Consider the following 24202-nt stretch of genomic DNA (forward strand, 5'->3'; position numbering starts at 1 on the left):
CATCAAATTGTAGTCAATTCATACTGAAACATTCAAACACCACCACATCACAGAGTTGACATTTTAGAGACTTCATAATTGGACATTCAAAAAGGTTTTCCTTTATTTTTTCCTGTCCGTGCCACACACGCTAAAGCGAGGTCAGGCTTTTACCTAAATCCACAAACCATCAGTCAGATCTGAAACTATTGCATAAATACAAAGCAACATACAGGTGATGCTCAAAACGTGTATAACTAGATTGTAATACACCAAAATAAAAGTTACAGTACTCAACGGCAAGGAAACCCAACAGAAACTTCCTTCACTGCTAAAGCATGATTTTAGAACTTTGGTTTATGTGTAGTCCCTCAAAGACCTTAAACTCAATTCAAGATGTTCACATATACATTAGAGAAAAATAAAACACAGGTACCATGGGTTAAACTTGACAGGGAGGAATAGCAAGACAGAGGAAAAATGAGAATATGACAAGAAACTGGTGTGTTTCTGGTTTAATGTTGGATTGAATGTCTTACTCGCTCCTCCCAAAAATCACCAACCATTCAAATGAGATACTGAATCACACGAGAACTGAAGTCAACTTTTACAGATGGTTGTTATTTTCCTCACCGCAAAAATGTTAGTGCAGCCTAAAAAAACCCATCTAGATTTAAATAAATGAAAGAAAAATAGAGAATCAAAGCTCTCCTTAGCTCAAAAGCTCCCAAACAAATAAATATGTACAATTAGTTTGGAGACGAAATTAAAAACAAGATTTCATTTCAGCCAGTCGGAAAAAAGGTAAACTAAACATCCATGTGTATGATCTGTCTCCTAAACCTTAGTGACTTTGAACTGCCATCTCAAAGCTTAATAAATGACCTTTATTCAAGCAGTTATATTCATATAGAAATGTGTCTTTCAATAAATGCGCAGTGCTTAGTATTAAGAATTAAGTTCATATGACACAATCGAGCCAGTTCTCCGTTGGGTCCCATGACTCAAAGATGTTGGCTTAGTCACTGCCCATCAAAAAAAAGCCAACTCTATTTCAACTGGAAAAACAACAGTAATTTTGCAAGTGTGCTTCGTCAGTGCCCATAATGAACAGAAAGATGTTTGAATCAATGCTGGTATATTTTCTTATACTTCTTTTTTTAAACAACCACATGCATTTATACTTTTGGATAAAGATTTTACATTAGAAAATCAATAAAGATAAATAGCATTAGTATACTATAATCCTTTATTTCCCATCATCCCCAGGTCTTTTTGCAGCAGTGGACCATTTCTTCTGTCAGTCTCTAAGATATTTGTATGCGTGTGTCCTCTGCCAGGGTGCGGTGAGGCTCAGGATTCCCTCCCCTTTCAGTTTGTCCGTGTCAGGAAAGGTGGAAATAAACCAAAAAACGAGGCTGGACCCCTGCCCCTGGGGACCCCGCCTACACCAGTTTCGTCACTCATCCTCCTCCTCCTCCTCTTCCTCACCGTCGGAGAGAGAGGCGCAGGGGCAGATCTGTCGGTAGCCGTCCAGCCACTTCTCCACCATCTGTGTGACCAGGGGGTGGTTACGCCTGCGGGAGCTCTTCTGCATGGCCACCAGCACTCCGCCCTCCGTCACGCAGCAGTCCAACCACTCCCTCAGCAGCTTCTCCTGCTGCTCTTCATTACCCATCTGACATGGACAGACACACACCATCTACCATGAGACTATATCTCTTTAGTTACCTTTACAGGATGCTCTCATACTGAGAAAATTACATTTCACAATCCAGCCACTTCACGAGAACAGCAAAAGACTCTTACTAGACATACATTTTATACTATAGTCACTAAGCGGAGGGTATAATAGAACTATGTAATCAACATGAATAGTAAAATCAGACTAAATCCTTAAAGCAGCCAGTCAGGGGGGTCCATATACATATTCATGATACCACAGCGGGAGCTCCCTCCTACCTCCTGTGCTGAGAGGAAGTGGATGTGGAGCAATTTTCTCTCGCTGTCCACCAGCGGTAGGAAGGTGACGGTGACGTCGTCGTCTGTGTTGAGGTTGGCGCCTGCGCCCCGATTGTCGAAGCCGTCGTTCTCCATGGCCACCAGTGCAGAGAAGTGGCCACGCGTGTAGCCCAGCGCGATGGGACTCTTCCAACAGAAACTCTGCTCCCACAACAGGGGCAAGTACACACCTGGAGAGAGAAAGGGAGAGATGAATGAGGAAGGGAGGTCATCAAAAAGAGTCAAAAGGGACAGAAAAGGAGAAAACAAACCAAAAATGACCAGACCTAAAAGAAAAGGAACACGTATTTCTCAACAGTTTCCCAAACACAATGGACACTTTTTCCCTTAGACTATTCAGTCAGCCTCCTAACCCACCAGACAGCCTGTGCAAGTAAACACAACTGAAACCACAAACCACTGTTCAAGCGTCTAGAACAGTTGCTATCCCTCTCTGTGCAACAGTCTGCCATTGTGTTTTTATTGGAGCTTTGTGTTTTAAACAGCTTTCTCCTTCCCACCCTCCATGGACACCCATCAGCCCCTCCTTAACACAAACAGTAGCCTATATCATTCCTCTATTAGCATGACATTACCACAGGCAGACAATCGTTAGAGAGCTTTCATTATGGCTGCAGCCGCTGCACGGGCTCCGCAGGATAACTCAAGCCAGACTGTTTTTACTAGGGTACACAGACGTGGACCCCGCCCTCAGCCCTTATTGGGCACCTGCTTTACACTACCACTCCTTCTCCTGACAGCTAACATATGTTGAGAGATATTCTAAAAGTATGTACAGTGTGATCCATTCTTCTGCATTGCTGCATAGTTAGGAAGTGGGGTTGGGGTAGGATTATTTTGGCAGAATTGTTTGACTCATTTTAGAGAGTCACATGAATGCTGTATCAGCATTGGAACAATCATGTTGAACAATTGTAACTCCCTCTTCCCCTTACTAATCAACACGGACTGAATATATTACGGAAAACATGCATTCTTCTGTCATGTACATTAGGGAATCTTGTCAGGATCATGCCACGAGACTGACGATTTCTAATCAAGTGTCAACTCCCTCAAATTTTGCATTCCCAACTAGCCCTAAAATTAGGGATAGTTGGGAACAGATTTTATGTCCCAATAACATGTTATCGGGTTTATAAACTGATATACCAAATGATTAACGCATCAATTCGGTCTTCTCAATTTAAAACTATAATAATACAAAAATAATATATAACATTCTCGCAACACAAAAAGTATGCTCAATGCATGGGGCATTGGACAGTCAGCCCCGTGAAGACTGCAATGAAGAAACAATGGGAAATATGATTACTATTTATTTTTTAGGGGAATCTTGATAGAAATTGAACAAAGAAGTTTAAGACCCTCATAAGATATCACAGTAAAATTGAAGGATGAATTGGAAAAAGAAATAGTAATATACTGTGAAAGATGGGATAGTGGGGTCCACACAAAACAAGAGATAATACAGAACATTAGACAAGAACAACACTATATACATTTGCTTGCTTCCATTCAGCCACAAGAGCATTAGTGAGGTCGGGAACTGATGTTGGGAAATTAGGCCTGGCTCGCAGTCGGCGTTCCAATTCATCCCGATGGAGTTGAGGTCAGGGCTTTGTGCAGGCCAGTTAAGTTCTTCCACCGATCGACAAACCATTTCTGTACGGACCTCGCTTTGTGCATGGGGGCATTTTTATGCTGAAACAGGAAAGGGCCTTCCCCAAACTGTTGCCACAAAGTTGGAAGTACAGAATTGTCTAGAATGTCATTGTATACTGTAGCATTAACATTTCCCTTCACTGGAACTAAAGGGCCTAGATCGAACCATCAGTAAACAGGCCCAGACCATTATTTTTCCACCAAACTTTACTGTTGGCACTATGCTTTGGGGCAAGTAGCGTTCTCCTGGCATCCGCCTAACCCAGATTCGTCCGTTGAACTGCCAGATGGTGAAGTGTGATTCATCACTCCAGAGAACGTGTTTCCACTGCTCCAAAGTCTAATGGCGGCGAGCTTTACACCACTCCAGCCGGCGCTTGGCATTGCACATTGTGATCTTAGGCTTATGTGTGGCTGCTCGGCCATGGAAACCCATTTCACGAAGCTCCCGTCGAACAGTTCTTGCATGGCTGTGTGCTCGATTTTACACACCTGTCAGCAAGGGGTGTGGCTGAAATAGCCGAGTCAACTAATTTGAAGAGGTGTCCACCTATTGACGTTGCTTCCAGAGGCAGTTTGGAACTTGGTAGTGAGTGTTGCAACCGAGGACAGATGATTGTCACGCGCTTCAGCAATCGGCGGTCCTGTTCTGTGAGCTTGTGTGCCCTACTTCCTGGCTGAGCCATTGTTGTTCCTAGATGTTTCCACATCACAATAACAGCACTTACAGTTGACAGGGCAGCTCTAGCATGGCAGAAATTTGACAAATTGACTTGTTGGAAAGGTGGCATCCTATTACAGTGCCACATTGAAAGTCCTTCAGTAAGGCCATTCCACTAACAATGTTTGTCAATGGAGATTACATGGCTGTGTGCTCGATTTTTTACACCTGTCAGCAAGCAGTGTGGCTGGAATAGCTAAATCCACAAATTTAAAAAGGTGTCCACATACTTTTGTGTGTACACACACAAAGATATAAATGCAACATGTAAAGTGTTGGTTCCATGTTTCATGATCCCAGATTATTTTTTATTTTTTTTAATATGATGCACACATTTGTTTACATCTCCTTTCCCAAGATAATCCATCCACTTGACAAGTGTGAAATATCAAGAAGCTGATTAAACAGCATGAACATTAAACAGATGCACCTTGTGCTGGGGACAATAAAAGGCCACTAAAATGTCCAGTTGTCACAACAAAATGCCACAGATGTCTCAAGTTGAGGGAGCGTGCAATTGGCATGCTAACTTAAAAAAATAAAAAAAGATTTAACTAGGTAAGTCAGACTGTAGGAATGTCCAGCAGAGCTGTTGCCAGAGAGTTGAGTGTTTATTTCTCTACCATAAGCCACCTCCAATGTTGTTTTAGAGAATTAGCCAGTACGTCCAACCGGCCTCACAACCGCAGACCACGTGTAACCACTCCAGCCCAGGACCTCCACATCCGGCTTCTTCACCTGCGGGATCTTCTGAGACCAGCCATCTGGACAGCTGATGAAACTGAGGACTATTTCTGTCTGTAATAAAGCCCTTTTGTGGGAAAAAAAATTCATTCTGATTGGCTGGGCCTGGCTCCCCAGTGGGTGGGCCTATGCCCTCGAAGGCCCAGCCAATCAGAATCAGTTTTTCCCCACAAAAGGGCTCGGCTTCAAAGCTGCAGACATTTTTTGGTACCCTTCCTCAGATCTGTGCCTCAACACAATCCTGTCTCAGAGTTCTACAGACAATTCCTTCGACCTCATGGCTTGGTTTTTGCTCTGACATGCACGGTCAACCGTGGGACCTTATATAGACAGGCGTTTGCCTTTCCAAATCATGTTCAATCAATTGAATTTACCACAGGTGGACTCCAATCAAGTTGTAGAAACATCTCAAGGATGATCAACGGAAACAAGATGTGCCTGAGCTCAATTAAGAGTCTTATAGCAAAGGGTCTGAATACTTATGTAAATGTGATATTTATTTTTAATACATTTGCAAAAATGTCTAAAAAAAACTGTTTTCGCTTTGTCACTATTGGGTATTGTGTGCAGATTGCTGAGAATTTGTATTTATTTAATACATTTTAGAATAAGGCTGTAATGTAACTAAATTTGGAAAAAGTCAAGGGGTCTGAATACTTCCAAAGGTGTGTGTGATATATATATATATATAAAAAAGGATCAAAAATTATACAAATAATGTTATTCGATAGTCCCCCCCCCAAAAAATATGTACTCCCTCCATCTGTACTCCCTCCATTATCACTGCTGTGATAAATCAAAAACACCTCTGAATCCGGAAAATTCACTATTGATTGTATACTGGCCTTTGAGCAAAATCTGCAAACCCAGTCGAAAAATAGCATCATCCGTGTGCCACGATTCATGTGCTGGGCCTAATTCACATCAAAAGGGCTTTGTCTGACGTAGCAGATATGATCCAAACCGTCAATCTAATTGGACAAGGAGAGATACATCTCCAACACTATTTTTAAAGATTTTTTGCTTGTCAGGACTTAAAGCTTAATACATCAAAGGTATTACTTTTATTTTTATTTTAAATCCTCCCAATTTAAGACTGAGGCCAAAGAAAACAAACATCACCTTACCTTGAAAACGGGTGTACCCAAGTGTTTCACCACGGAAACTTTTGTAATACTTCACTCCATAGACGATGATTGGTCTACGAAGAATGTGTGCAAGAACAAAAATATGAGTCTGCTCCAGGCTGGCTCCAGGCTATAGAGAGAGAAACAACACAAAGAGAGAGGCATGTTAAACTACCTTTGTGGAGTATAGCTGCAAAATATACTATTAGGATTTGAGCTATTACTTGTTATTAGGCATTACGCTAGCCTGATTGTACGTACGACCAGCAATATCGTAAGCCAGATTATTATTATACACCAAGTATACCAAACATTAAGAACACCTTCCTAATATTGAGTTGTGCAAATACACAATCCATGTATCAATTGACTTTAACCTGTCTCCTCCCCTTTGTATACACTGATTGAAGTGGATTTAATAAGTGCCATCAATAAGGGATCATAGCTTTCATCTGGATTCACCTGGTCAGTCATGCCTCGATACTGTAAACACCATGTGATTCAAGTATTAAAACAACAGAGGCATTTGCCTAAGGTTGCTCTTTGTCTTAAATGAAATACAGGAATCTTTAATGTTGCACAACAGTGGACGCTCTCATACACTTTAGGGGCTTTCCTATAAGCTTCACTCATTCTTTCCTATAAGCTTTATTCATTCTTTCCTATATGGTCAGAGCAGTATGGCATAATTCATGGACCGTAATTTCTTAATATTTTGCATGTTACAGTACACTGCTGATCCCAACTCAAGTCCTGCCACCTAAAAGGCTTAAAGCTTTATGTTTGTATGCATAAGGAAATCTGTCTCAGCCTCCAGTATTTATGCTGCAGTAGTTTGTGTCGGGGGGCTAGGGGCAGTCTGTTATATCTGGAGTATTTCTCCTGTCGTACCTGGCCTGATAACTCCTTGCTGTCCCCAGTCCACCTGGCCGTGCTGCTGCTCCAGTTTTAAACTATTCTGCCTGCGGCTATGGAATCCTGACCTGTTCACCAGACGTGCTACCTGTCCTAGACCTGCTGTTTTCAACTCTCTAGAGACAGCAGGAGCGGTAGAGATACTCTGAATGATCGGCTATGAAAAGCCTACTGACATTTACTCCTGAGGTGCTGACCTGTCGCACCCTCGACATCTACTGTGATTATTATTATTTGACCCTGCTGGTCACCTATGAACATCTTGGCCATGTTCTGTTATAATCTCCACCCGGCACAGCCAGAAGAGGACTGGCCACCCCTCATAGCCTGGTTCCTCTCTAGGTTTCTTCCTAGGTTCTGGCCTTTCTAGAGAGTTTTTCCTAGCCACCGTGCTTCTACACCTGCATTGCTTGCTGTTTGGGGTTTTAGGCTGGGTTTCTGTACAGCACTTTAAGATATCAGCTGATGTAAGAAGGGCTTTATAAATATATTTGATTTGAAATGAGTGTGTGTGTGTATATATACACACCTGGCTGGCCAGTGAGAGAATGAAAGCCCAGTCTTCCTGCCACTGTTCCTCTCTGAGTGAGAAGTGCAAGCCGAAGCTCTGGGAGTACCACGACTCCCACTCCTTCCAGCGTGTGTAGAACCTGCAGACAGAACACACGTCAGTGGCCCTGTACCAACTCCCTGTGGTAAAAGGTCAAGTGTGTGTTACCTTTTGCAATGAGAAGGGTCTCTTTTTTTCTAAATTATATGATTGTTTATTTATGTAAATCACATAGCCTTCTCATCCTTTCCCCATCCCCAGCCAGCTACACACCCCAGACCCAGGTCTCACCAGTGGGAGCAGTCGTGCAGGCTGTCGTGAAGGGTCTTGCGGAGGACGGAGTCCTTGTCATAGATGCCCCAAGTGGCCTGCAGTACTGAGTCTAACAGGCAGTCCCCGGCTGTGCGGTTCCACAGGGCATACAGCCTGCTGTCCAACCGCGTGCCCAGCTCTATAGACCAGTTGATGATGGGAGACTCCTCCTCCAGCTCTGAGAGAGAGACACAGAGAGAAAGCGAGCCATGGGGTCATTTTCAAAATGAACCACTATTTGGTTTTACATGCAAACTTTTGTTCCAGCCCAGCACTAACATCCCTGTTCAATGAATCAAGTCAATGAGCATTTGGATTGGGGACCACTAGTGTAAAGTATAGGGAAGTACAGTGATAGCAAGGAGGACACCATTGGGATGCTGGACTTGCACTATGTATGAAGACAAGGTGCGGATAGAGGGGCCACCTTGATGCTACCGACATGACAGGTGGTGGCACTAGAAAGGTTAGTGCTCTCTGCGATCCATAACTAACCCTAACCATTTTACATATCAACTTCAAATGAGGTAGGGTCCCGGACAGGAAGGACCACACTGAAAAGGAACCCAGAATTATGCTATTTCACAGGAAAGGAACCCGGAATTATGATATTTCAAGGAGGGGATCAAGCGTAAGGATAAGTGATACACCTGCCTTCACAGTTTCATCATAGTAGAGACAGAGACAGGAGAGTATAGAGATGACTTTAGTCACCTTGTTTTCCCATACACTGGCGTGTTACCCTTGGGGTGCTGCAAACTCTGGGGAGCTTAACAGGTCACAAGACACCCTAGAGAGAGTAAGCAATCAGTATGGAACCCATTGATGTTGTGTGTGTCCCTGGAGGAAGTAGTCATTCAGTAAGGGATCAGGGAAATCCTAAAACTCAATTAGCCTGATTAGCACAGACACAAGCACACACAATAAGGGCAGGCCAACAGACAGGGAAGGCACACTGTTGGCAGGCAGGGAACAGACCTGTAATACAACACTATACAGCAGCCTTCTCGTTTAGTAGGGGGGATAGGAAGCTATACAGATGCCCTCCACTGTCGACTATGACAAGGGTCTCACACATGATTCAGTAAAAGCGGCATTATAAGTTACTGAAATGTACAGGAAGTCAGTCAATATTTCACCTTTCTGTACATCTCGGTCCAGCACTTCGTCAAACAGTTTCTCCTGAACTGTTGGGGGCAAGTCCTCAATATCTGTATAGAAAAACAGACAGTGGTATTCAATGGGTTTGAGAGATACACAACACAAGGGAGACATGATACAGTTCCAAAAACTTCACAAAAAAGGGGAAGTTAGAGAGCAAGTATTTATTTGACAATAGTGAAATGAAGTTTGGAGCTTGGAGAAGAACGCGTATCTGTCTTGACCTGCACACGCCTTAAATCAAGCCAGGCTGAAGTGATTTGGGTTTAATTCCCTTGAGGTTAGCAGGACTCAAAGCTGCACTGTAACAAAACTGACAGCACTGCAAGCTACAGACACCACATTTGACTGTTTTCTACCCAATGTCAAAACATGTTTTGTTGTGTGTGTGTCCTTTTCTTTCCACACTAGAGCTACTTTGTGTGCTTGGAGAACTTCGCAACAGTAGCGGCTATTCTTCAGCTCAACAAATGAATGCATTGACGTTGTGCAAAAGAACAGCGAGGCTTCTATAGCGGTCGGAAGCCAATGCACGCTCCCCCAAATACTCTGCATAACCAGACATCACTGCTTACCAGCCCTGTGGCTCTAATTTTCAACCACAATGTAGGATATTTCTCAAGGAGGAATTCAACCAAAATAGTTGTCGACTCAACCTTGCTTACCCGAGCAAAAACTTGGTACATATGAAAATACAATTTTGCTATGCAGGGCTCCAGACTAACTTTTCCCCCTGGTGGCACTGGTTAAGTTGGTGGCACCAGCCTATGATTTGGTTTCACCAAAATGTTGCCGTCGTGTCACACAACAGAAACAATTTGCAATAATTTTAGAAAGTCATTCACAGTGCTACTGAGATCGTATGATTCAAGAAATAGATGTTACATTTTTTCATGTCCAAATGGGAAAGCATAATTCAATTTAACCTAAACCAGCGATTTTCATTAATTTTGTGTAGAAATGTATGCCATTGTTAGATTCTACCCTCAATAGTGCTCCAGAATTTGATTTATTTTGTTCAATAGAGATTCATTTGCATACTAATATCACTTCCATCTAAGGAAGTGGAAACAACTCACTAAGCTAAATATAATAGACTGCTAGTTAGAAATGCAATTGATTTCTCTAACATTCCAGCATACTACTCAATGAAGTCTATAGACCTCAAACTGTCCACACATGCTTTGCGCACTCTGTATCTCAAAGCAGTACAAGTTAAACGGTTCCAAAATGCTCAATATTGACAGTTGAGAAATAAATGTAAAACATACAGAAAGTTGAGACCATCATCTCTTCAACAGTTGCTTTTAGAACTATGCAATTGTGGGGAAAAAGCACCCAAACAATTATCTTCAGCCCAGTGCTTCCCAAACCTTTTTCATGCCCCCCCTTTTCTTATGGGGGAACATAGCGAGACAGATTGACTCCAGTAGAGAAACAGGCTTGAGAAATATTAGGCCCTTCAATTTTGCAGCCTACTAAAAACCAGACATTACAAGGTTTCTAATACTGCCACAGTTGTCTTTCACCATTTAATTTGTTCCAAGTTAGCTCACAGATGTGAGGGTTTGTTTATTGGGAGAGAGAAGGGGAAGAGATCAGGCGGAGCAGCATGCTGCGAGAGTCCACCAAAAGTAATGTTATGCTTCTAATCTAAAAAATACCATCACAAGATTTAAGTGTGAGTAGAAATCCATCTTATTTTTCTCTAGTAGTATAATTAAGCTGTGTTTGTTAATCTTACCCTACCTCTATGGGGGTGGGCGCCCCACAGTTTGGGAAACGCTGCTTCAGCCTAAGCTGGTACTAGGGAAAGCATTTCACTCAGAGTAGTTGGAAACAACTATACCATTATGCAATTCTCAACCACCAAAAAAACATGCATTCTACCATCATAGAAGACAAGGAGCTTTACAGTAGAAGAGCAGCAAAACAGTTACTACCACATAACTATACACAGTAACGAGGCTAAATAAAACTACTGCAGGTAGTTACTACCACATAACTATACACAGTAACGAGGCTAAATAAAACTACTGCAGGTAGTTACTACCACATAACTATACACAGTAACGAGGCTAAACAAAACTACTGCAGGTAGTGTTTAATAGGTCAGAGGGAGGCTGACCTGCTGGCAGGGTGAAGGTGACCAGGTCAGTGAGGAAGTAGCAGGTGAAGTCTCCCTTGCGCTGGTGCAGGGAGGCAGCCACCTCCCGACGGATCTGCTCCGTCAGCTCAGGGCACACCATGGCTGGGATACACTTCGCTGCCTGTTGGGACACCTAGACACAGAGAACGTGACACATGAATGATAAAACTGTCTCCTACTGCAAATACAACCTAGGGAGAATGAAAGCCACATTTTATTTTTTCACCTTTATTTAACTAGGTAGGCCAGTTGAGAACAAGTTATCATGTACAACTGCGACCTGGCCAAGGCAAAGCTGTGCTACAAAACAACAGAGTTACAAACAAACGTGCAGTCAATAACACAATAGAAAAATCTATGTATAGTGTGTGCAAATGTAGAAGAGTAGGGAGCTAGGCAATAAATAGGCCCTAGATGCAAAAATAATTACAATTTAGCATTAATACTGGAGTGATAGATGTGCAGATGATGACATGCAAGTAGAGATACTGGGGAGCAAAAGAGCAACATAATAATATGGGGATGAGGTAGTCGGGTGTGCTATTTACAGATTCACTGTAACTGTACACAGTCATCGATTTTTGCAATTCGTTCCAGTCATTGGCAGCAGAGAACTGGAAGGAAAGGCGGCTAAAGCAAGTGTTGGCTTTGGGGATAACCAGTGCAATATACCTGCTGGAGCACGTGCTATGGGTGGGTGTTGCTATGGTGTCCAGTGAGCTGAGATAAGGCGGGGCTTTACCTAGCATAGACTTAAAGATGACCTGGAGCCAGTGGGTTTAGCGACAGATATGTAGTGAGGGCCAGCCAACGAGAGCATACAGGTCGCAGTGGTGGGTAGTATATGGGGCTTTGGTGATAAAACGGATGGCACTGTGATAGACTACATCCAATTTGCTGAGTAGAGTGTTGGGGGATAATTTGTAAATTACATCGCCGAAGTCAAGGATCGGTAGGATAGTCAGTTTTACGAGGGTATGCTTAATGTTAGTCTGGAAGGAGAGTTTACAGTCTAACCAGACACCTAGGTATTTGTAGTTGTCCACATATTCTATGTCAGAACCGTCCAGAGTAGTGATGCTAGTCGGGGGGGAGGGTGCGAGCAGCAATCGTTTGAAGAGCTTGCACTTAGTTTTACTAGCGTTTAAAAGCAGTTGGAGGCAATGGAAGGAGTGTTGTATGGCATTGAAGCTCGTTTGGAGGTTAGTTAACACAGTGTCCAAAGAAGGGCCAGGTGTATACAGAATGGTGTCGTCTACGTAGAGGTGGATCAGGGAATCACCTGCAGCAAGAGCGACATCATTGATATATACAGAGAAAAGAGTCTGCCCGAGAATTGAACCCTGTGGCACCCCCATAGAGACTGCCAGAGGTCCGGACAACAGGCCCTCCGATTTGACACACTGAACTCTATCTGAGAAGTAGTTGGTAAACCAGGCGAGGCAGTCATTAGAGAAACCAAGGCTGTTGAGTCTGCCGGTAAGAATGCGGTGATTGTCAGAGTCGAAAGCCTTGGCGGCAGCTTTCCAATCTTTGGGGATCTGAGACGATACGAAAGAGAGGTTGAATAGGCTAGTAATAGGGGTTACAACAATTTCGGCGGATAATTTTAGAAAAGAGAGGGTCCAGATTTTCTAGACCAGCTAATTTGTAGGGATACAGATTTTGCAGTTCTTTCAGAACATCAGCTGTCTGGTTTTGGGTGAAGGAGAAGCGGGGGGGAGGGGGGGGGGTTGGACAAGTTGCTGCAGGAGGTGCTGAGATGTTGGCCGGGATAGGGTTAGCCAGGTGGAAAGCATGGCCAGCTGTAGAAAAATAAATGATCGATTATAGTAGATTTATCAGTGGTGACAGTGTTTCCTAGCCTCAGTGCAGGGGGCAGCTGGGAGGAGGTGCTCTTATTCTCCATGGACTTTACAGTGTCCCAAAACCTTTTGGAATTAGTGCTACAGGAAGCAAATTTGTTTGAAAAAGCTAGCCTTAGCTTTCCTAACTAACTGAGTATATTGGTTCCTGACTTCCCTGAAAAGTTGCATATCGCGGGGGCTATTCGATGCTAATGCAGAACGCCACAGGAACACAGATGAAACGTTCAGAGCGTTGCAGAGAGGAATGTAATGAGTAGAACAGACTCATTTGCCTGATTTGAATCCTTGTTCAACACAATCCATTTCTATCTGAACGTTCTGCAACAGTGCACCCTTCTGAGCAGGCCCCAGGTAGACCCTGCCCCTTCCCCCTTAGGGGGAACTAACCCTGGGATAAGAGAGCCTACCGTCAACACAACACATCACACCCACACCCATGTCCTCAGAGCGCATCTGTGGTATCGTCAAAACATTGATGAATATAAAACGAACAACCTGGAGATGGAGTGATTACATACATTTAATCGAGCTGAACTGGTACAGTAGAATAAAGACAACAGTTCTTGACCTGTACCATTATGATAATACATTTGCAGAGCCTGTGTATTGTCCTGACCTCAGTGAGGAGCACTGCCAGCATGTCCTGCCTCTGGAAGCGGATGGCCAGGTGTACCAGGGTGAAGCCGTCATCGAAGGCCGATGACCGGTTGAGGAGACGCACCTCGTCGGACGTCAGCTGCCTGGCGATGTCCCCCCCTGATGACTTATAGGCCTCTACTGCAGCCAGGTCCCCCTCTACCACACCTGCAGAAAGAGGTGTGTGTGTGTGTGGGGGGGGGGGGGGGGGGAAGAGAATCAGTGAGCAGGTAAACAGACATGTTAGGTTACATAGTACATACACAATCTCTAAAAACGCTGTTTACATTTTTTTTTTAAAGAAGAAAAAAAGAAAAAGTCAAATAGTCATTCATGCAGTTTGTTGGACACGGTGGAAATTCTTTAGTTTACCATACAAATCATTTGTAGGCTATTCCTTGCCAAAACACATTTTGTATTTTGTAATACAGCCGTATTCTAAAATTCATTCAAAATCTACACACAATACCCCATAATGACAAAGCGAAAACAAGTTTGGTTATTTTTGCAAATGTATTAAAAAAAATCTAAACAGAAATACCTTTTTTACATAAGTATTCAGACCCTTTGCTATGAGACTCGAAATTGAGTCCAACTTGATTGGAGTCCACCTGTGGTAAATCCAATTGATTGGACATGATTTGGAAAGTGTACCCAGAACTTTCTGCAGCATTAAAAAAGGTCCAAGAACACAGTGGCCTCCATCATTCTTAAAATTGAATAAGTTTGGAACCACCAAGACGTTCCTAAAGCTGGCCACCCTGCCAAACTGAGCAATCGGGGAAGATGGTCACTGACAGAGCTCCAGAATTCCTCTGTGGCAATGGGAGAATATTCCAGAAGGACAACCATCTCTGGAGCCCTCCACCAAACAGACCTTTACGGTAGAGCGACCAGACTGAAGCCACTCCTCAGTAAAAGGCACATGTGAGCTTGCTTGGAGTTTTCCAAAAAGGCACCTAAAGGACTCTCAGACTATGAGAAACAAAATTCTCTGGTCTGATGAAACTAAGATTGGCAATCAGGCCAAAGAGTTCAACTGTCACATCTGGAAGAAACCTGGCACCATCCCTACACTGAAGATGGTGGTGGCAACATCATGCTGTGGGGATGTTTTTCAGCGGCAGGGATTGGGAGACTAGTCAGGATTGAGGGAAAGATGAATGGAGCAAAGTACAGAGATCCTTAATGAAAACCTGCTCCAGAACACTCAGAACCTCAGACTAGGGCGAAGGTTCACCTTCCAACAGGACAACAACCCTAAGCACACAGCCAAGACAACGCAGGAGTGGCTTCGGGACAAGTTTCTGAATGTCCTTGATCGGCCCAGCCAGAACATCTCTGGAGAAACCTGAAAATAGCTGTGCAGCGACGCTCCCCATCCAACCTGACAGAGCTTGAGAGGATCTGCAGAGAAAAATGGGAGAAACTCCCCAAATACAGGTGTGCCAAGCTTGTAGCGTCATACCCAAGAAGACTCAAGGCTGTAAACACTGCCAATGGTGCTCCAACAGAGTAAAGGGTCTGAATACTTATGTAAATGTCATATTTCAGTTAATACATTTGCAAACATGTCTAAAAACCTGTATTTGCTGTGTCATTATGGAATAGTGTGTGTAGAGCAATGAAGAAAAAACAATTTAATCCATTTTTAGAATAAGGCTGTAACGTAACAAAATGTGTAAAAGGTCAAGGGGTCTTTATACTTTCTGAATGCACTGTAGATACCAGGGTAGTTTTACTACCACTACCGTACTGAAACAAAACCAACACTTGAGAAAAAAACTAAAACAAAAAAACTACTATAATGTGTTGGGGAAGATCAAAGTAGAGAACATTTCCAGTTCTACTACCAGCCTCCCATCATTTCTGGAATACCCATTTAGCAGTCTCTGGCACATTACACAACACTACTCCCTGGCTAACCATTGTTCTACACTAAAAAAAAAGGGCCACACAATGCTTTGCAGCATAATCAGGGTGTGTGTGTGTGCGAGCGATCGTGCGTGCGTGCATGAGTTTTTCAACTGCAGTAAAAAGTAGAAATATTGAGAAAGGAACAAAGAGGAAAAAGTGAGTAGGAACAGAGGGAGTGGGAGGACAAACTGTGCCGATTGGAGCTTGTCAGAAAGGAAGAGATGGACAGGATCACAACCACTTCTCACAGCAGTCCATTAGTTTGGGTGTGCCTGCCTGCATAGTCAAGAGTAGCACTCACACACCCTTTACCACACATATACAAAACATCAAAGGAAATTGATACAAAAGAGTTGCTCTATACTAGGGAGGGTGGAGAACATTGACAATTATTGAAGACAGAAAATGAATGAACGCGCTGATTTTACCCACAGAACATGGGGGAAAGGGCCTATTTAATTCATTTACATCAATAATGTTGTAAATTAGTAGCAGCGATCAAGTTAGACCCAGGTGCAGATCAGCAGGCCTCCACTACACAGAGAAAACTCCAACAATATTTTCATGACCATCACATTAAAAAGGGGCAATCAGCAGATGCTACACCCATATTTGGACTTTGATATGTTTCCATTAATTCTTGAAGAATATAACTTATGTCTCATGAGCTTAGTTCAACGGTTGTACCCCATCAGAACCCAAAATATAAGTGTGTTTTACTCAAAATGTTCGCTACAGTTACGTATCGCGCTATTATCTTTGGACAATATCGATATCTGACTCAAAGTAAATAGATTTTAATATTTTTTACTGTAGGTAGCTATTGCTAGTCGGCTCTACCTACGTCAAAACACTGGTATTTTCCATCCTATAGCCTGTTTTCCATATTCTTTTCAAAAAAGCGAGCCAACATGTTTTCAGGACTTTTCTTTCTTGAAACAGGGATCCCTTAGCTTTTTACCGAAACCGGGGCGAGTCGAATTGCTTTGTTATGGTTTCTACTGCTGACTGCCACATTAAAACAAACAAAAAAATCTTCACTTGTACAAATCCACTTTTCTAACTCATGAAGATTGTTCACCCAGGCCATTTAAACAGAATAAGTAAAAGTTTTGATCAGGCTCCACTGCTTTGATCGGTGCAGATAGAAATCACAAGGGTCTTTCTTTCCTAGATGGAAAAGGCATCCGTGAAAGAAGATTCCACAAGATTCTTATGCAGTTGTTAGACCAAGTATTGGTGTTTTGTTTCATGTCAGATGCGCTCAGGGTGTTGTAACATATCATTTGCGGCATGCATCATAAGCAAAGTCATTGTAGCCTTCCCCTAGCTGTGAGAACCATGCTATTCATATTTCCGGATCTTCATCTTATTCTTTCTATTTCTATGGCGGATTCGCAGACGCAATTTACGGAAGATGCCAAAACTTGAGGTAAAGTCAAAAGATACTCGTTTCCCCTATCAATCTGTGGCAAAGTTATCCCTACATGCTTATGACAAATCCAGATCCAGCCATAGCCTAGCTGGCTAATCCTTTGAATAAGGTGTAGCAACAACAGATAACAGTTTGCTAAATACGGTTAGCATTGCTAGCTAGCTACACTGACAGCCATCAGTGCCCTACTTGTTGTTATTTCTCCAGTCCACATGGACATCACCCACAACATTCCCACCCTCAATTCGTGAATATGTATTAGCAGCCGGAGTCATTCATCAGAGGTGGAACATTTAAGGACAATTTCTGCGATTGGACAGGAATCACGTTAAAATGGGGGAGGCATTGCCCTCTGGTGGGGGCCTTTTTAACATGTTATGTATGCAAGTAATGTTGTTTACAATTTCACCTGTCACATAGGAGAGGACTGGAGAAAAGAAAGTGCTAAGCCTATATGCTATGTGTCCATATCTACATTTCACAGAGCCAGGAGACACTTATGAGGAAACCAATATTGATTGAATTTGCGTAAATAGTGGAGTCAGTGTGATTGATCCCAGGGCAGCAGAAAGCCAGGGCACTCAATGGCCTGTCAAGGAAGAAGTGCAGACAGAGGCCCAGATGAACAGTAAGCATCAGCAACAGGCCTGTAGTGTTACTGTTGCTCTCAATTGTTGACAGAATTCCAACTGGCAGTGTCGGCACTACATCACAGGTTGTCTGCCATAACAGTAGCTTGTGACAACCAGTGACACATAACAGGCTAGCACTTCAGAATAGAGTTGGCCACACGCCAGCTACAGAACACGTTGCCTGTTTACGACTTCTTTCCACAGTAGCTTCATGGCTAAATTCCTGATATTATGCATGATATAGCCTAGGGTAGGTAGAGTGCGATGCAGGGCTAGCAGTACGCTCCCTAAGAAAAGAGATTTGATCTACAGCTGATTGCATACAGTAACTATGGCACAACTGGACCGAGATGTAGGTCAATAGGAAAGCTAATATCTGCAGGGTTTCAGCAGATGTAAGGAGAAGTCTCCAAGTGCATCTTCACCTGCTTAGTGCTTACTTGGAATAGGCCAATCAAAATAAGATGTCAACATAGAAAAGGCCTGTCATATAGCCTAGACAGATTATATTCCAAACAGGTTATGGCGTTGATACTTTTGACACCTTGAGCATGTGCAAGTCTTCACATAATGTAATGTTTTGAAAAGGTTGGGATTATCCAAAGTTCTTCCCGTGAAAACGATTCCTATTCTGTCATATAATAATCTCCAATTATATCACATTTCCGGTTGTGTTGCAGCCAAGTCATGTAGCCTAGTTCATGTGCTAGCTAAGCCCAGGGGTATTCAACTCCAGTACTTGAGGGCTGAAGTGTCTCGATGGGTTTTTTCTTCTTTGTTCAATTGATCTACCCACTCACACACTCAAACAAGACTACTATTGTAGCCTCTGTGCATTCACTCCTTTTATCGATTCATTTAGGTGTCAAACGGACGCCCATCCATATGTAAAACGGCACACACACAGGTTGTCAGGGAAACCCTCCTGAAGCATAAGGACCACTTGCAGCCAGCATGGTTTGTTCAGGAAAAAAATATTAAAAACTCAGCTAATAAACCTGCTGTGGCATAAGCCAGTGGGCCGTAAAGCAGACAAGCATTCCCTCAGTCAAGCAGAATTCCCTTAATACAAATGGGCATTTTGTCTTTGTGTGAGCACACATCCTAGCTTCTGGAGAGTACATGCAGCATGACTAAAAACTGCTCCTGCATATGCAATTTTTATAGAGGGTACTTCCCACAATGCATTGTTAATGCCACCATGTTACAGATTTAGCGTTGTTTTAAATTAACATTCAAAGGCCTAGCCTGCATAATTATATGACATACTTTACTGAGGAAAGTGGCACTTCCAGTTTCAAATAAGGATCATTGTGAAAAATACTACCTGGAAACTAATGTAGGCTCGTTTGTGATTCATTACATCCAGCTTGTTTAAACAACTAAACATGAATACAAAAAACATGTAACACTACACCAGTAGAGTGTACGTAACAGGGCTCCGGGCTGCGAACAGAAAGCTGAAGGTCATCTTCGATGTTCCTGTTTATTTTTGACTTGTGCACCAGTCAGATATTTTAAGTGCAGGGCCTGCGGGCTACTAGGCTGTCTAGAGCCGCACGCTGTGGCCACTGTTTACCAGCCCCTGGGACTGAAAGGCAGGGTGTGTGTCTGTTGACAGTGAGGGTTCCCCTGCAGTACACACAGGACATGCTTAGCTTCCCCTTCACAGTAATAAGTTGGGTACCTCAGACACTGGAGAGAATACTTTGCTATGGGGAGAAATTTGTATCAGCGGACAAACTGACTGGGAGGGGCAACTCCACTATAAACAGTAGGGAGGAAGCTAGCTATCCCATGGAATTCTGTCTGAAATGTAGTCCAGACAGCAGCAGTGGAATCCACTCAGTCACCATTATGAGGCTTGCCTTCATTAACCTCAAGGGGCAGTGTGGCTGTCTGGACTAGCCCTTGATTCAAAGCTTCAAGGGACACCCTCTGAAAGGGAGAGCCGAGTATCCTAGTCACTCACAGACTACCTAGACTGTGCCTGACAGAGGCTGGGTGATACATATAGTGGTCTCGCACATGCTGTTCAGTCTAGCAAACGGGAATATCTGTCAGGGGGGAGGATGGGAAGTGAACCTTAAGCCTCTGGCCGAGTGCTTACCTGACTACACTGCATTAACCAATGGTTGTGTGCCATGTCAGACTGTAGTCGGGAACCAGATTCCTATATCATATTATGCAGTTAGCTGATATGGTAAATACCTATCCAGGCGTTGCAAGATCTGGTATGCGTCTGCACTGTAGTCAGACAGGAATTCAACCTCTAGCTCCAGTCAACACAGCACAGCAGTTCCCAACAGTTCATCCATCCATCCACCCACTCAGCTTGCTGCTGCCTCTCCTCTCACAGCGTGAGCAGTGAAGCAGTTACATCGCTGCATAAAATGTACAATATAACACTTACTGTTTTTCAAGACTTGCAGCCTTAATTGTTGCTCAGTGGCAACAGAGATAATATTTTTCTTCCAACAAGATAGAGAACTCCCATTTAACAACAGAAGTACCTAAATACAGGGGAGGTATTTCAACCATAATGAGCATCTCATTCGCCACAGCTGGGAATACAGAGAAATAAACAGGGTTGAGAGAGAACCTTGATTTCTTTGCATCCACTCACACACACCGACTCACCTGCACAGGCATTGAGAAACAACCAGTCAGTTCTCCTCATCCTGTTCTTTATCTGTTTGAGCCTTTTAAAGTCCACCTGCTGCTCCTCTATGCTCCCCACTCCGGCTCCCGAAGCCAGTTCGATCCTCTGAAAGTCCATTTTAACCTCCGCCTCCCGCTTGGCGGTGGGTGGGGACCTCCTCTGGCCGCCACTGCACCCCACTAATCCACCGCCGCCCCCTCCCACACTCACAACCCCCCTCCTGTTGTCCCTGTCCTGCTCATTGAGTATGGAGGGTGGTAGGCTCTCTGGCTCACAGGCCAGTTCGATAGGTTCTGTCAGGATATTGGGCCTAGGGTGGTCACACACTACACATTTGCACGCATTGGGCCAGTTTGCATAAGTGCAGACGGCGCAGGTCCAGTGCTGGGCGCGGGTGTTGAGGCGGTTGCGGTCGTTATACTCCTCGCAGGGGTCGGTAGGGGTGGAGGGGGGTGCGGGCCGGCATCCTGAGCCTGAGGTCTGGGGTGACTCGGTGGGGCTGCGTGGCTGCTGTGCCAGTCCATGGTGGTGCTGCTCCTGCTGATGTCGCTGGCACAGACACTGGGTGCAGCGGATGGCACGGGGCCAATTTAGGAAGGTGCAAATGTGGCATGACCACTTGCTGGAGGGGGTCTCGGGGGCGTCTGCAATGCGGACACGCGGACGGGCGCTGGAGTCCGGGCAGATTAGGAGGCTAGAGCCCCCCTTGGGCGGGCTGTTACTCAGGCTTGGGGGTTCCCACTGGCGGCTGGTGTCCAGGCCAGGGCTGCTCCGGAAGGGCTCCTCAGTGATGATGGCGCCCCCGCTGGGCCTCTGGGCACGGCACATGGTGCACTTGATGGCCGAGGGCCAGTTCTCAAACGTGCAGTACTCACAGGCCCACTTGGTACCCAGCTCGGTCATTGTCGCTCCACCGCTGGGAGAGGCTCAGCACCACAGCTCCACTTAAGGAGATCACACAGGCAAGCAGGATGCTAGGGCAACAGAAACACAGGAAATGTTGAGGAGGAGGAGCCATAGTGGTCTTTGATGATCACAGACAGACTGCACTGTCATCATGCAGAGACACACAGAATTAAGATCACAGATAGAACGAACACATTTAGACTTTAATTGATGTCATGTTTTAAAGGAAATGTTTTCATAAGTAAAAACATGAACATCATTAGTTAGTCTAGCTAAGCCTAGTCTATTATTACAGATAGCCTATTACATAAAGTAACAGACCTGATATTAGAGACCTCAAAACTTTGAAACAAAAACAAAGAAAGCTACATTAACACTTGTTTTTCACAACTTCTGGATCATTGTTGAACACTGTCAAACAGGATGAGCAGGACATGATAAACAGCCTTGGCATTTATATCAATCCTGCTCAAACAGCTACAATGATGTGTGCTCTTGACCTGGCACTAATTCTCAGTGTGGTTAATCAAAGCCTGAGGTTCAGTGCAGCTGAACTCACAGAACAAGGTGTCAAGAGTAGCAGGCCGCAACCCAATCTTGACTTGCCTCCATTACTTAAAATGGACACCTAAACATATCCAGTGATACAAAGCAAACGTGCCAGACAACAGTGCTGTGTTACCTGGCAGATGAAACCAAACACCAGGCAACACTGAAACGTGTACCAATAATGACCCTTAATGCAGTTGAGTTTCCCCCCCAAAGCTCTGACCTAGGCCCGTAAGGTTTTTATTTGGGTAAACTAAAAGGTTTTCAATAGGGGCGAGATAGGTTGGTCCTAGATCAGCGCAAAACAGTGTACTCTGCACTCTCTCAGTGAAGTATTAAAAATGTTTTAAATATTCCTCGACATAAACCTACACCATGCAAAGAGCATATAGAGGAATGTTTGCAATTACTCAAGCAATTTAGACATATGTTAGCTATTATCACAACAGAATACTATTCCCTGACTTGTTGCAGCACACATTTCAAGAGGCTGCAGATCTAGGTTTAGAACTACATTTTAAAGTTGAAACCACCAGTCTTATAGCCTGGATTGGTACCTGATTGGTTTCAAACAACTCAGTGCATTGAGTCTACTTAGCCATTTAAACTGATCAATGTAACAAGACAACTAGATAACGGTAGCTAGTTTTGCTACCGAATATTGCGTTGGGCGTGCCTACGTCAATGTGCCATACTAGTAATGTTAGCTAGTTAGTGTCACTAGAAGGGAGAGTGTGGTCAATACGATATCGGTCACCTATCTAGTTATCTAACTAGCAAGCTGCCATGGCATCTGTTACAACTAGCTAGATAGCTAACGTAGTTAACTAGCTTTCCACCGCTACTTCAGTTAACTACTGTACCAAACAAGTTAGTTAACTTAACTAACCAGTAGTACAGTTGCCATTTACTTTCGATGTAACGGACTAAGACACCAATGAGTAGAGCAGACGACTCTATAAGTGTGTCAATATGCTCTGCAAAATTCACATTCGTGAAAGACAAGATTCCTCAACACACAATGTTGTGCCCGTTAGCTTCGCTAGAGGCTACTGTATTTGTCAAATTCTAGTTAGCGAACAGTAGCCAACTAACGCGTTAACGTTGGTAAATATGAAAATAATCTAGTTAACGTAACCTATTCAATTTATGATGAATTGCTAAAGGTAACGTTATTATTTACTGCTTCGTTTCTAAACAATATCTCATACAAAAGTGGTGACAAAACTGTGACATGCTAACTACATAACATTTTGAACATGGGCGTCTGTTTACCTTTTCCTGTGTTGACACTCTTCTTCCAAGCACAACCAAACCGTTCTCGAGCTTGTCCCCGGTTCTATCCACTCGAGTCTTCCCAAAGAAACCCAATCCGTATGTTCCGAAGTCAAGCTTTTATTTGGTCAGAAGCCGCATATTTACGTTTCCGTGCTCCATTTGTGCGGGGCTTCGAGACCTATGCAATTGCACAACAACCCCCCCGTCCCTCCCCCCGTCCCTTTGCCGTCTCTCCGGGGCTTTAAATCATTTTAATCTCCATTTCCAACAACCGTTCTGTTGGTATTTAATGGCGGCGTAGGGGAAGCTGGAAAATACAACAAAAAAAATACACTCCAGAGAGAAGCAGGATAATTTACCACCTGGATCCAACAGCCAAGCTGATTGGATAGTTTTTCTGTTTTCCTCCTGTTGGCCTATGAGATACAACGTCTTTCGTTGCCAATAGTTAAAAAGCTTGATCACAGCGGTCTCCAATGTCAAAATAAGAAAATGTCATTCATTTTCACCGTTTTAGCTGAAATTATGAACAACGGACTATTACCTACACTCCATTCCCGGAGCCACCATGGCGTTTGTTTCATGTCTGTATCTCAGCTGTATACCTTTAAGGGACATTAGGATGATGTCATCTTTTTGAAAAAAATATACTGCAGCAGTCTGCAGTAAAGGACAGCTTGTGGTTGTGGTTATTGAAAAAGTAATCGATGGAAGTTCTAGAGCACTATCAAAATAGCATTCACGACTCTTTTGCCAACGGCAGAATGTGACCCTGGTTTAAACCTATTTGAAACATTAGCATATGCAGAACAGTAAATACATCTGTCAAATTTTGCATCGATAATGCGAGTTCATTTACATGAACGTCCCACCCACTTCCCAATTACGTCACAGAAGAAGACTCCTCTGAGCTTGTTCACGGGCGCCGGCCAAATGTTCTCTGCCACTATGGAGATTAGATAGGAAATTCTTTTGAA

General features: G+C 43.7%; 1 protein-coding gene across 2 annotated transcripts; it reads right to left on the reverse strand.

Annotated features, from left to right (window-relative positions):
• Positions 1 to 75: 75 nt before the first annotated feature.
• Positions 76 to 23908, reverse strand: LOC139562140 (ubiquitin thioesterase Zranb1-like). 2 transcript variants are annotated; one of them, XM_071379523.1, is made up of 10 exons: positions 23223 to 23902; positions 20471 to 21466; positions 13827 to 14014; positions 11322 to 11475; positions 9172 to 9243; positions 8012 to 8210; positions 7700 to 7820; positions 6256 to 6385; positions 1942 to 2171; positions 76 to 1657 (listed from the first exon to the last, which is right to left on the reverse strand). In XM_071379523.1, exons 2-10 carry the CDS (start codon positions 21393 to 21395, stop codon positions 1439 to 1441), a joined length of 2238 nt encoding a protein of 745 aa, XP_071235624.1. In that variant the 5' UTR covers positions 21396 to 21466; positions 23223 to 23902; the 3' UTR covers positions 76 to 1438. The 2 variants fall into 2 exon arrangements, with proteins under 2 accessions (XP_071235624.1, XP_071235625.1); XM_071379524.1 differs by lacking the exon at positions 9172 to 9243 and having other exon boundaries at positions 23223 to 23908.
• Between the last annotated feature and the right edge of the window lie 294 nt (positions 23909 to 24202).

Source organism: Salvelinus alpinus, chromosome 32, assembly GCF_045679555.1.
Source record: "Salvelinus alpinus chromosome 32, SLU_Salpinus.1, whole genome shotgun sequence".
Lineage (NCBI taxonomy): Eukaryota > Metazoa > Chordata > Actinopteri > Salmoniformes > Salmonidae > Salvelinus > Salvelinus alpinus.

Coding starts and splice junctions, on each gene's coding strand:
- LOC139562140 (XM_071379523.1), bottom strand. CDS start 21,395: ATGACCGAGCTGGGTACCAAGTGGGCCTGTGAGTACTGCACGTTTGAG. Junction 11,476..13,826: donor TGGCAGTGCTCCTCACTGAG/GTCAGGACAATA, acceptor CTCTGTGTCTAG/GTGTCCCAACAGGCAGCGAA. Junction 6,386..7,699: donor TTCTCTCACTGGCCAGCCAG/GTGTGTATATAT, acceptor CTCTCTCTATAG/CCTGGAGCCAGCCTGGAGCA.